This window comes from Schistocerca americana, chromosome 4 (assembly GCF_021461395.2).
Source record: "Schistocerca americana isolate TAMUIC-IGC-003095 chromosome 4, iqSchAmer2.1, whole genome shotgun sequence".
NCBI lineage: Eukaryota > Metazoa > Arthropoda > Insecta > Orthoptera > Acrididae > Schistocerca > Schistocerca americana.
Window position 1 is genome coordinate 818,802,865 of NC_060122.1, and position 13,043 is coordinate 818,815,907.

General features: G+C 35.6%; 1 protein-coding gene across 1 annotated transcript in view; it reads right to left on the minus strand.

Annotated features, from left to right (window-relative positions):
- Nucleotides 1-13,043, minus strand: part of LOC124613827 (titin) — a 524,266-nt gene that overhangs the window by 394,755 nt on the left and 116,468 nt on the right. Inside the window, exons 27-35 of the mRNA XM_047142550.1 lie at nucleotides 11,904-12,047; nucleotides 11,334-11,588; nucleotides 10,033-10,176; nucleotides 6,872-7,129; nucleotides 6,365-6,508; nucleotides 5,514-5,771; nucleotides 3,203-3,346; nucleotides 406-544; nucleotides 12-268 (exon numbers count right to left, since the gene is read on the minus strand). Of these exons, the coding sequence (XP_046998506.1) occupies nucleotides 12-268; nucleotides 406-544; nucleotides 3,203-3,346; nucleotides 5,514-5,771; nucleotides 6,365-6,508; nucleotides 6,872-7,129; nucleotides 10,033-10,176; nucleotides 11,334-11,588; nucleotides 11,904-12,047 (1,743 nt within the window). The remainder of the gene's footprint in view (nucleotides 1-11; nucleotides 269-405; nucleotides 545-3,202; nucleotides 3,347-5,513; nucleotides 5,772-6,364; nucleotides 6,509-6,871; nucleotides 7,130-10,032; nucleotides 10,177-11,333; nucleotides 11,589-11,903; nucleotides 12,048-13,043) is intronic.

The window sequence follows — 13,043 nt, forward strand, 5'->3', positions numbered from 1 at the left end:
TAAAAGCTTACCTCCAACTGTTATCTGGCAAGTATTCACAGCTTCTCCCACCAAATTTGTTGCTTTACACATATAAGTTCCAGAGTCCTCTGCATATGTGTACAGAATATCAAGAGCAACATAACCAAAGTCATGTGTAGTACGGAACCTGTGACCTGTTTTTATGGCAATTCCATTCACAAACCATTCAATCTTGAGATTAGGATCATTTATAGGTTCCACACGACATTCCAAATGAGCATGTTCACCTTCCTTCAGATTTTCTAAGCTGAAAATGGGAGGAAAAATTGTTATGTAAATACTGTGTACCAGGCATTAATAGAATATTTCACATTTTAATTAATTTCTAAGTATTTCTAATACTTCAAATTATGCACAGTTGTTACTGGTGTTAATTTTGTGTACCTGACAAGTGGAGTAATGAACACAGGCTTTTGCATTTCAGGTTCAACTTCTGGTTTTTGAGGCCTCTCAAATGTTTCCAGGTCTTTTATTTTCTTCAAGCGGTTTTCATCAAGAGTATCCAAGTAGAGGCCAGATTTAGCTGCAAAAAAAATTTTTTTCACTAAGTTAATAGCATAATTTTCTTCAATTACTTCAGTTGTGTCTATCACTTTATATCAGGAAATATATACTTAATGCAAACAGGAATACATGTTAACTTACTTTATTCACACTTTAAATACTCACTGAAAAATATGGGAACTTTTGGTCTTGAAAAGATGCATATAAAGGGTCAAACAATGGAAAATCCAGGCTGGAACAATGACAATATTATGAAAAGGACAGATGTTGAGTTGCTGACAGGCACAACAAAAAGACTACTAAACACGCAAGCTTTCAGCCACAAGGCATTCCCCTGAAATATACAACATACACACACACATTCATACAACTGCAGCTCACATATGCATGATGACTGTCTCTGAATCTGGGTCTGAGTCTGGCCTCGGCAACCAGACAAAGTGGTCATGTATGTGTGTGTGTGTGTGTGTGTGTGTGTGTGTGTGTGTGTGTGTGTGTGTGTGCGTGTGTGTGAGCTGTGATTGTGTGAATGTCTATTTCTGAAGAAGGCCTTCGTGTCGAAAGATTATGTGTTTAGTATTCTTTTTGTTGTGCCTGTCTGTGATGCAGCATCTCTGCTACTATATGATGAGTAGCAACCTATCCTTTTCATAATATTGTCACTGCACATGAAGAGACTCACTTTCAATGAATAATGAAGAAAATTGGTGGAACAGATAACAACAAAGACAATCGACACCACAAAGATCATATTAAAAAGGCACAAGAATTGATTTGAAATTCCTATCTGCAGAATAAATACTCTGGAAAATAACCCACAAACTTCAGGTGCATACATTACCACTTCACCAACGGAATTCCAAAGAGATTTGACTCTACTTATACAATGTTTAAGTTGGGTTCTGCATTTTTACCTCCCTCGAATCGCTCAAGTACCTCAATAATCCTGTTTTTGTTCTCTTTAATCCCTCTAGTACTTTTTCCAACTCTCAATCTAAGCTCTCCTTTATCCTTGCTTTCCAGCAAGCATTTCCTACCTGGTTGCACCCCGATTAATTTTTCTGATTTATTTTCATCATGTCTTTGGCTTTTATTAACCTTTGCCACTGAGGCAGTCAATTTATTTGAAATGAAGTGTTTAATTCCACACAGTTGGCTAGTTTCAACTGTTTGGTGCATTTCAAGTGCATGTTTTCATCTTCTGGCATGTATGGCATTATCCCATAATAAAGAACCAAACATGAAATAATACAGTACTGGTATTCCAAGAAAATTTACATCCCGAAAAACATACTGAAAAGCTTAATATCAGGTCGAGGCCTACTTCGCTGAGAATCTGGACATACAAATGTGTACTTCAAGCATGCACTTTAACTGTGCACTTTTTAGTATTGCTCACTAAATTCCAATGGTCTTGGAGTATGTCCGATGTTTTGTTTCTTTTATGACATAATGTAAGATCTTCTAATGTTTTACATGTACGAACATATGGGCTTCCTACATCATTGTAGCTGCACAAGTGGGATGATGCCTGTTATCTGGCAACTGCTGAAACAAACCTATTTGTAATAGGTCATGGGAAAATATTTTTCGAATGGTGATTTGAAAAGCATTACTTTCAAACTAAATTTCCTTTTATGCAAGTTGACCTATGTGTGAGAATGTACAGTGAATTTCTTAAATCACTGAGAATGTGACTCTCATTTAAAAATCAACTTTTTGATGATGAGCCATTTATATGAATTTCAAGCCCAAAAGATCAGACATTTATATGTCGTTGTTACAAATTTTCCTGGCACATTTGTGTGATATATCTTAAAATGCAACAAGCACAAAAAAGATCAGCATTATATGTGAAAGCTCAACTTCTCTTGCAATTTATTAACCTTAGAGACCAATATTATATGTGAAAGCTTTTCTTTTCTTGTAGAAGCACTATGTATATTAATTTAAACCATTAAATTTTCCTGTTTGTGTGTTTGCGCTACTCGACAGTGATGTTGCTATTGGCTGACTACATTACATGTCCTATGATCTGAATAACTGCTGTCATCAGCTGGCGAGATCAGATGACACGAGCTTTGACTGGCATACGAAAGCAGATTCCAATCTTGATTTCAATGCTTCAGAAAGTAACATGCGGTGTTTGGCAGAATTTGAATTTATACTTTTTCAATAAGAAAAAATGCAGTGTAAAGGTTGCTGCACATCAAAAATCTTTCCAAAATGTGTTTTTTCCCTGATTTTCATTTTCTAAATTGCTGTTAAATTCTACACCAGTGTATACAACCATAACCATTCAAAGGATTGATAAGTTTTACAGTTCTGAAGTAAAATATACTATCATTTAACTCGGAAAGAGTGTGTTTTCACTTGTGAGAAACTGTATTTTTAACCGGGAAATCCAGGAGAAGTCCAGGAGTTTTTTTTCCTTGTCTGCACATACACCCTGTTGTTACATGCCAGAAAATAAACATAAGCAGATCTAAAATCTGAAATTTAAAAATCTTTTCCATTTATTTAAATTTAAATAGGAGGTCACTGTAAAGATTTTTTTCCAGTGGATATGATATTTACTTCTGCCAACATAAAGAAAGCATTCACGTACATGAAAAGTTTGTGTTGCTTATAATAGACATTTTTGTTACTCGAGGGACAACATAAATCTACAAATTACCTTCAACAGTAACAGAGCATGTAGTAACAGCCTCTCCAACTGCATTACGTGCCTTACACATATATGTGCCTGAATCTTCAGCATATGCATACAGGATATCAAGTGCCACATATCCAAAATCATAAGTTGTCTTGAAACGATGACCTGTAAGGAAATAAAAAAATGTGAAGAATTTTTTTATTAATTATGCCAACAACTGAATGCTACACATTCTATTTGTCTTACAAATAGCTTCTGTTTATCTCTAACCACTTCCAAATTGATGGATTAACAACTTCACTACAAGACTAACTCTGATATTATTCAAGAATGCATGTGTTTTGGCCATTTGTGACACTTTTAAAAAAATATATGCAACAGCAGTCTCTAGACAAATTTACTGATGAAAGGCGTTAGAACAATACTGAAAGAAGTGTCCTCTCATCAGTTTTTTAGCCTCACATGATATTTAGTCAGTTTTGTCTTGTATTGTTGTTGTTGTTGTTGTTGTTGTTGTCTTCAGCATGAAGAATAGTTTGATGTAGGTCTTCACACTAGTTTATCCTGTGCAAGTTTCATCATCTCAGCAAAACTTCCGCAACCCACATCCATTTCAACTCACTGTTTCCAAGTGTTCCTCCCACTTCCTTGTATAACCAAATTAACTATAAGTGGATGCCTCAAGAAGTGTTCTAAAATTCTATACATTCTTCTTGATAAGTTATACCATTAAGCTATTTTCTCCTTCATCTGATTTAGTTTCTTTTCATTAATTACTAAATCCACTCATCTAATCTTCAGCATTCTTCTGTGGTTCCATTTTTCAAAAGCTTCCAGTCTCTTCTTGCTTACATGGTTTATCATCCATGTTTCACTTTCATATAAAGCTACACTCCAAACATAATCTATCAGAAAAGACTTTTCAAGATTCAATGTAATATACTCTCCTTTTTCAGAAAAAAACTGTGCTTGACATGGTCATTCTGCATTTTACATCATGTTTATTTCTGCCGTCATCAGTTACTTTGGTGCCCAAATAACAAAACATGTCTACTAATTTCTGCATCTTCTCCTATTCTGATTCGCCAAGCATCAACTGACTTAATTTGACAACATTCCATTATCCTTGTTTTTCTTTTATTGACCTTCAGCTTACAACCCCTCTTCAGGACACTATCCATTTCATTCAGTTGGTCTTCAGAGTCTTTTCTGCAACTCTGGCAGAATTACAATGTCATTGGTAAACCATAAAGATTTTATTTCTCCTCCTTGAACTTTAATGCCTTCTCCAATTTTATCCTTAGGTTACTAAATTCAGACAGATTAATTTGAGGGACAGGTCACAACCCTGTCTCAATAATTTTGTATTAATGCCTCCCTCTCATGTCCTTTGACTCTTACAACTGCAGTTTGGGATTCTGTACAAGTTGTAGGTAATTCCCCCCCCCCCCCGCCCCGATAGCTTAAGGGCTGCAGAGAGTACAAATGCCATGAATGTAGCTTCGTCTTTCTTGAAACTGTCTTCTGTGATAAGTTTTAGTGTCAGTATTGCCTACATTTCTCTGGGATCTAAACTGATCTATCCTGGGTTGGCTTCTACCAAATGTTCCATTCTTCTGTAAATAATCCATTTTAGCATTTTGCAGCCAGGATTTATTGAACTTATGGCTTGGTAATACTCACATCTATCAATATCTCCCTTCTTTGGTGCTATGATTATTACATTGCTCCTGAAGTCTGAGGAGATTTTTTGTGCCTCAAAATAGTTTTTCCAGTGTCAGTTCATCCAAGTATCTTAATTATTCTGAGGGAAACTTGCCTACTCTCACTGCTCTGTTCCAACTTATGCCTTTTAGTGTTCTTCTCAGTCAGTTTCTTGAATTAGCTAGTACATGAGTGGAGTATTGGAGGGCAGCGTGGAGGGTAAAAATCGTTGAGGGAGACCAAGAGATGAATACACTAAGCAGATTCAGAAGGATGTAGGCTGCAGTAGGTACTGGGAGATGAAGAAGCTTGCACAGGATAGAGTAGCATGGAGAGCTGCATCAAACCAGTCTCAGGACTGAAGACCACAACAACAACAACATGAGTGGAGAATCAATAGATTACTAGTATTGTGTGATTTAATATTTTGTGTGTTCACTCAGCACTACATATTGCATTACCACAATTCGCACTCAAGGAAACAGGCTAAAAATTCCTTCCAATACAAAAAATTAGTACAGAAAAATAAGAAGAGAACTCATACTTCCAGCTCTAAATAAAACTAGCTTTACACACATATAAATAATGAATCAACAGCATAAAAAGTTGGCTTGTATTGACGTCTTACCTTGAGGAATGGGTCTGCCATTGCAGAACCACTCAACACGCATTGTAGGGTCATTAACTGGTGTAAGTGTGGCCTCCAAGTGAGCACTCTGTCCTTCAGGCAATCGATCAATATTTCGTAATGGCCGTCCAAATTGTGGTTTTTCAGCTATCACCTGTTCTTCAACAGCTGCACGTTTGTAGCGGGAATCATCCTCCAGATACTGAATCTTTTGCAATGCGCCTTCATGTTGGGTGTCCAAAATGATTGATGAACGGGCTGTTAAAAAAATTCCCCATAAATATCTTACAGTGTAATGTATTGATGAGTGTTTAATTTTCTCTTCTAGTTCTCAGAACAGAAAACTTCTTAATCTTTTAATGAGTAATGATGATTATTATTCATTATTTTCTGATAACAGATATTTATATTTTCTGCCTGAGAAAATATTTAGAACTGTCATTTAAAATTATAAGGATTATTTCTCATATTCAGTTTTGTAGTAACTTTGTTATGCATTGAGTTCATTGTTTTACTTTACAGCATCTCACTCAAAGTTTAACTCCAAAATATGAGAGAGTAAGTTTTCTTTACTCATGTGCATTCCAAAGTCTCAAGATCAGATGCTTTTGAAACAGGTACATGTAAAATTCCAGTAAGAAGAGGAAACAAACATTTAAAAATTTTATATTATGAAATAAGGAGTTATTTGAAAAGTACACAACCAAAAAACTGTCATTCATATTTTCAAAAAATAAAGTGCAGAAACGGTTTATTTATCACAGTTCTACTATGAATAGCCTAATTAAAGACACTATATTAAATATTTAAAAGATTTGGAAACTGCCCATACTTTAAGACAGTAAACTCACATTTGACATTAACTTTTATGGATGATGAAGCCTGCCCCAATTTATTTGTTGCTTTGCAAGTGTATTCTCCGGAATCTTCTGGATAAACAGTAAGTATATCAAGTGCAGCAAATCCAAAGTCATAAGTAGTCCGGAAACGGTGACCTGTTCAGTACAAAAAAAGAAAATGAAAGCAACAATCAACAATCTTATGGTACAATAATTCAGCAAATACATAACACACAGAATCAGAAAATGGCAGAAACCTCTTCCTGCATATAACAAGAATCCATTAGATAGCAGCAGACAATCAAAACATTTGAGAGAAACTATTAATAATGTCACATACTAAAACAATTTTTTAGAAGTTTAATTATATAATAAATTAATGGCTATTAAGTTAAAACAAAAATTTATGTTGCAAAGACAAGACTCAGAAAGAAAGCAGCAAAAATGGTTTCCAAACAAACAAAAAGCAAATAGAAAATCAGTTATAAGAATCTACTCCATATGTGTGAAACAATTTACCTAGTTGTAGTGGTTTTCCATTGTGGAACCATTCAACACGCATGTTGGGATCTGGATACGGTTCAATGCGGCATTCGTAATGAGCACTGTGACCTTCAATTAGCTCTGTGGGTCCATTAAGTTGAGCTGTAAACTTTGGTGGCTGAGTTACAATAATCTCCTCCTCTTCACGCCGTTGATACCTTGATGTATCTTCAAGCTGCTGAAGTTTCTGCAGTGCAGCCTCATGTTGGCTCTCCAGAAGCAACGATGCTTTGGCTGCAACAACATTGCACTGATCATTCTATTTCTTACAAGAAGCATTTGGAATGATTACATAGAAATAATCTAATTAAACATTTACTCACCAAACAGTGACAGAACACGCACATAAAAGACTGTTGTGTTGGCAAGCTTTTGGAGCCAGTGGCTCCTTCTTCAGGCAATAGGGTTGAAGGGGAAGAAGTAGGGTGAAGGTAAAGGACTGGAGAAGTTTAGGAAAATGGGTAGATTTCGGGGAAGTCACCCAGAACTGCGGATCAGGGGAGACTTACCGTACAGGATGAGAAGGAAAGACCGATTGTTGGGGACCTCATCGGATGATATTTGAAAACCCAGTAGCTTAAAGGTGGAAGACAGGGTAATATGCAACATTGTGCATGAGTTAATGTTTTAGTAGTAATCTCTGTCTTACATATTGCCGTGTCTTCCACCTTTAAGCTCTCAGGTTTACAAGTCTCATCCAATGCAGTCCCAAACAACCAGTTTTTCCTTCTCATCTCATATGGTAAGTCTCCCCCCCTACTGGCAGTTCTGAGTGCCTTTCCCAAAATCTACCCATTTTCTTAGACCTCTCCAGTCCTTTTCCTTCACCCTTCTTCCTCCCCTTCAACCCTTCTGCTTGAAGAAGGAGTCACTGGTTTCAAATGCTTGCCAATCACAACAGTCTTTTATGTCTGTGTTCTGCCACCACTTGGTAAGTAGATTTTTTATCTATCCAATTAAATAATTTTATCGTTAATTGATTGTTTTCATTGTTATAATTAAACATTTGTTAGTATACTAAATTCTTACATTTTGTCTTAATGAGTGCTTTTCATATCTTTGTTTCCTTGGTTGTAACTTTTCAGCCTAAACAGCGGAAGTCTCTCCTTGTTTCAGATTCAACAACATAATATTCATTATTTCATAGTCCTTATTTTTCCCTTTCCCTGAGCAGCATCTTTCTTAATCAAGGGTCATAGATGCACCTCTAAAATACTAAAAAGTACAATTCAAAGAGTCCCTTAGTAAGACAAATATAAATGCAAATACCACGGTTGTATTTTGAAGCAGAGATCCTCACCAGAGAACCTATCTAGCACATATGTGCTGTGGGCAATATGAAAGCCATCAAAAACTTTGTCACAACTCTTTGCAGGCCGACATAGGACTCTATTTAGCTGCTGTTTATCTATACAGATAGAGTTCACATTTATGCAATTTACAATACTTATACAATAAAAATAATTACCTACTTTTTGCAAGAATATAAATGTATTTTTATGACAAACACTCCTTGCAAAAAATAGGTAATTATTTTTATTGTATAAGTATTGTAAATTGCATAAATGTGAACTCTATCTGTATAGATAAACAGCAGCTACATAGAGTCCTATGTCGGCCTGCAAAGAGCTGATTAGTTATTGCAACAATTTAATACTACAGATCTCCTTGCACATTAAAAGGTAAAATAAAGAAAGAAAATAAAACATAAGAATAAAAGCGAAAAGTTGTTTTCTTTTTTTTTAGGGAAGTGCTATAATTCTTTTCTATCTATTTTAAAACACAAAATTATCCTAGATATCAGAAAAAAGCACGGTGTCTAACTATTAATAATCACAACACAGGAGTGTTGGCATAATGAACATTACTTTTATTTATTTGTCATATGAACTATACAAGCCTGATGGGAATAGTGGATCACACTTTTCTTTCTTCTATTATCTGATTCACTGCAGAGGATGCAACTGATGTGTATTTTTCTATCATATATTTGGTACTCATTTTTGTGTCCAAATGTCCTTCCTGCTGGCAAAATGTCACCTTAATTCAAGGGGAGGAATATCATAAACAACACCAGTCTGTGAATTGGGTGGACTATAACCTGTATTTTTTTGTGTTTCAACTGTCTCTGTGTACTGCATTTAAGAAGCAGAGTTGCATTGTGCCCCCATACATAAATGTGGAAAACCACTTAAAAAGTCATACTCAAGGTGATCTACATACCAGACTATCTGTTATTAAAGTAGCATGCAAGCTCAATGTGCATTGGGCTCATCTACATGTCATACAATTCTACAGTCCATTGTTACACTACACGAGCAAATGAATACTGGATCCTACTGTTCAGCCTAATTCACTTTGTTTCTTCAGTCTGATACATCACTTTTAAAAATAAGAAAAGAAAGACTTTGAAAGCAAAACTTTGCCTTTAATTAAAATACTGTTCTACTTCACAAACAAGAATAAAATTTGACTCTTCAAGCATTCCCATCGGATATGTCATAAATAGTTTTTTCGGATTTGCCGCCAGATGATGCTGCGCAAATTCCACAATATTTCCTCAGAGCAACTGTCTAACAAATCAAGATTTTTCTGATGACAGATCCGCCATAACATTGGTCTAATGTGGTTTTTTAGTGAGTAACGTCGGGCCGCAGTGTAAGTAAATGTAGCATACAATGCACACGTAGGGGATTGCTCTGCAATTTTCAGCAGAGGGCATTTTAGTATGGCGTCATCTATCTGCAAATCATTGTGCATGCATGAATTCCATGCCTGTGCATTCTTCGCAAGCGTATTCTATATACAGAGGCACCGATGTATGGGTACAGTCAGTAATATCTAGCCACCAGCAAAGTTCAACCACCTGAAGATGTCGGACAATTGCTCTGACGAAATATTGTGGAATTTGCACAATGCCATCCAGTGGCAAATCCATGAAGACTATTTACAAGAATTAAATTTGTTTAAAATAGTATCTTTCCCATTGTGATATTGTGATAGTAAATTCAGTTTACTCAGCTAAAGTTTCCTGAAAAAAATCTCACAATAACACGAAAGATATAAAACAGAGAATCCATTTTTTAATGAACATATTTCAATATTGCCCACATCCTCTATTCTATAAAGCTACTTACAATGAACAACAAGTGTTGCTGAAGTGACTGCTTGTCCAAGTTCATTGATAGCACGGCAAGTGTAGGTGCCTGAGTCCTCGGGGTAAACATACTTCATGTTCAGTGCAACATATCCAAAATCATGCATAGTTGTCACACGATTTGCTGAAATGACAAAGGAAACATCTTAAATAGTTGGGTGTGCAGTGACTTAGAAACTCCCAAACAAATTTATTATATGTTTTAATAGTTTATCTTTAATTTACTGGGCAATTTTCTGTTTCTGCAAAAATCTTTTCATCTCATTGCAACTGTACTCACACTCGTTCACTACCTATTTTTCACGTGGCGCATCTGCAAAGGGGGCTGGTAGTGAATGGTTCCATTTGCGCCCCTACTATTGAGTCATATAATGGCTAGCTTTTGAACAACAGTGAATTAAACTATACACGTTCATATTGAAACTTATTTATTCAAAAGAAACACTTCAACCTTGTGGCCATGCATTTTTAAGTTCACAAATAAATCCGATCCGTATAAATAATAATCGGTGCAATTCGTACACTGTTTATTGTCTCGCACCTACAAACTTTCACATTCTTCCTTCACATACACTGGCGTCCATGTTTACACTCATGGCACTTTGCCACTCCCAACCAACCACCACAATGGACAATGACCAAAGACCCCAATTTTTCCAGTCATATCCACAGTCCTGAGTAGGGTCACGTGACACTACATTAGTCAAAATAATCCCTAAACATGGCCACAATTCGTATACAATTTTTAAAAGATTTAAAAACTTAAACCTAAATACATTATATAATTTTACACACATTTATCCCCACAATTCTGTAATTCATTGCAATTAAAAGAAAGACAAAACACTATGCAACGGAACTACAACGCCCATCAAAACACAAAACAAGTATTTTCCGGTCTATTTTTCCCAACATATTATTCCTGCTGCTGTGCTTTAAATTTAAATTATGAACTACTTGAAAGAGCTCCATATTATGCCCTGTTGCCTTACATCATGCATAAGGGAACTCATCACAATCTTCAATATTAAATTGAGTTCCAACCAGCGAGACTCTATAAAGAACAAAAAGCCTACAGCAACACCTGACACAGACATGTCTCTCGATCATGAGAGACATAGGAAGCAGTAAAGATGTTGCCACTATCATGTGTGTGTGTGTGTGTGTGTGTGTGTGTGTGTGTGTGTGTGTGTGTGTGTGTATTTATACATATACCTTGTACCACATGCATGTTTATTTCTTCCTTATATTCTAATTTCTACAATCATGATACACACTTACATGCTTGAATTGGAACGCCATTTCGAAGCCACTCAACGCGTAACTTCGGATCTCCTACAGGTATAAGTCGTGCCTCAAAGTGCATAGCCTGATTTTCAGCTACACGGACATCCTTCATTGGCTGTGTGAACATCGGTGCCTGGGTCACAGCTTCTTCCTGGACTGTCTGTCGCTGATGACGAGACGTATCCTCCAAATATGTCAGTTTTGATAATGCTTCCTCATGTTGCGTTTCCATATAAATTGATTTCTTTGCTGTGAGAAAGATATTGTGAAATTATATAAAAAACACATGAACAATTTTTACACAGTATTGGAAAACTCTCCAACAAGATCTATCGAAATGAAAACAACTAACAATAGGAAACCAGTCCATGGCATAATGATGCCTAGAAATGACAAGGAATTACCTATGATTTCAAAACATTTGATTCTAGATGATGTTGGCTCATAATTAAGACTAGATGCATTAGCAAAATAACAAATGATTTGATCTACTACCAATAAGTGACTAGCAGACTCCTCATGTAATTGGATGAATGTAAGAGGCTTAGAATAGACTATACTTACAGATACAGGTCAGATTGGCAGATGTCATAGCTTCACCAACAATATTCTTGGCGCGACATGTGTATGTCCCAGAATCTTCTGGATAGCAGTACATTATGTCCAATGCAACAAAACCAAAGTTATTTGTCTCAGTAAATCGAGAACCTGAAAAGAGTAACAATATTTCTCCTGAAACATGACATAATTTGGTGCAACAAATACACAAAATCTCAATTCAAATTAGTGGCTGAAACAATGCTCAGCAGTTGTGATTCTTTAAATATTCAAAAGCTTGAGTCACTATATGTCAGAAGAAATGAGAGCTAGAAAAAAATAACTAAGACAGTTACATTTCATCTGAAGAAACATAGAACTAAGAAAGTACACCTCAGAAACATGTTTTCGAAGGAGCAGTGGTAAAATACACTCTAGAAATGATTATAGAAACTGTACACAGAAGAGAAAACTGGCGATTCAGTACCACAGATAGTCTGGAAGAGGTAAAAAATTAATGCAACAAAAGAAAAGAAAAAGAAAACAAAGTAAACAATAAGAGAAAAGCAAAAATAAAGTAAACCACATAATAGTAGAGGAATGAAGCACTGAGTGAGAAAATGATATCTTAGAAATAAGAGAAAGGGGTAAAATGAAATAAATTAGTATAATTTTCTCTATAATGAATTGTTAAGTACTATAGTTGAAACATGAACAGGTAATACTGATGAAAGATTTACATCAGCCAGTCATTTTTAGAGACTGAAATTTTCTTTATTACTCTTCATCAAAATGAATGTCTTCACATCCGTCTTCAGAAAGCTTATATTTATTCAATGGATATACACAAACAAACAACAGTGTTGGTGGTATTTGCTCTAACTTCCTCACAATTCCAAAAATTTATTATGGGGAAATTTTAATGATATCCCAACACGCAGTGAGAGAGATCAGTCCTTCGAGAAGTGCAAAATTAATCTAATACGAGCTACACACAACATCAAAGTCTTTTAAGAAAGTGTGATGAAGTAAGAGTAAACAATTGCTTGGTTCTTATTTACTTTGTTTGGCGTAAAACCAAATGATTAGGCACTTCCCAAAGCTGAATTTAAAACACTTGCAATTTTAGTTAGAATGCCAAAAAATCACAAAATCTAAATTCACCCT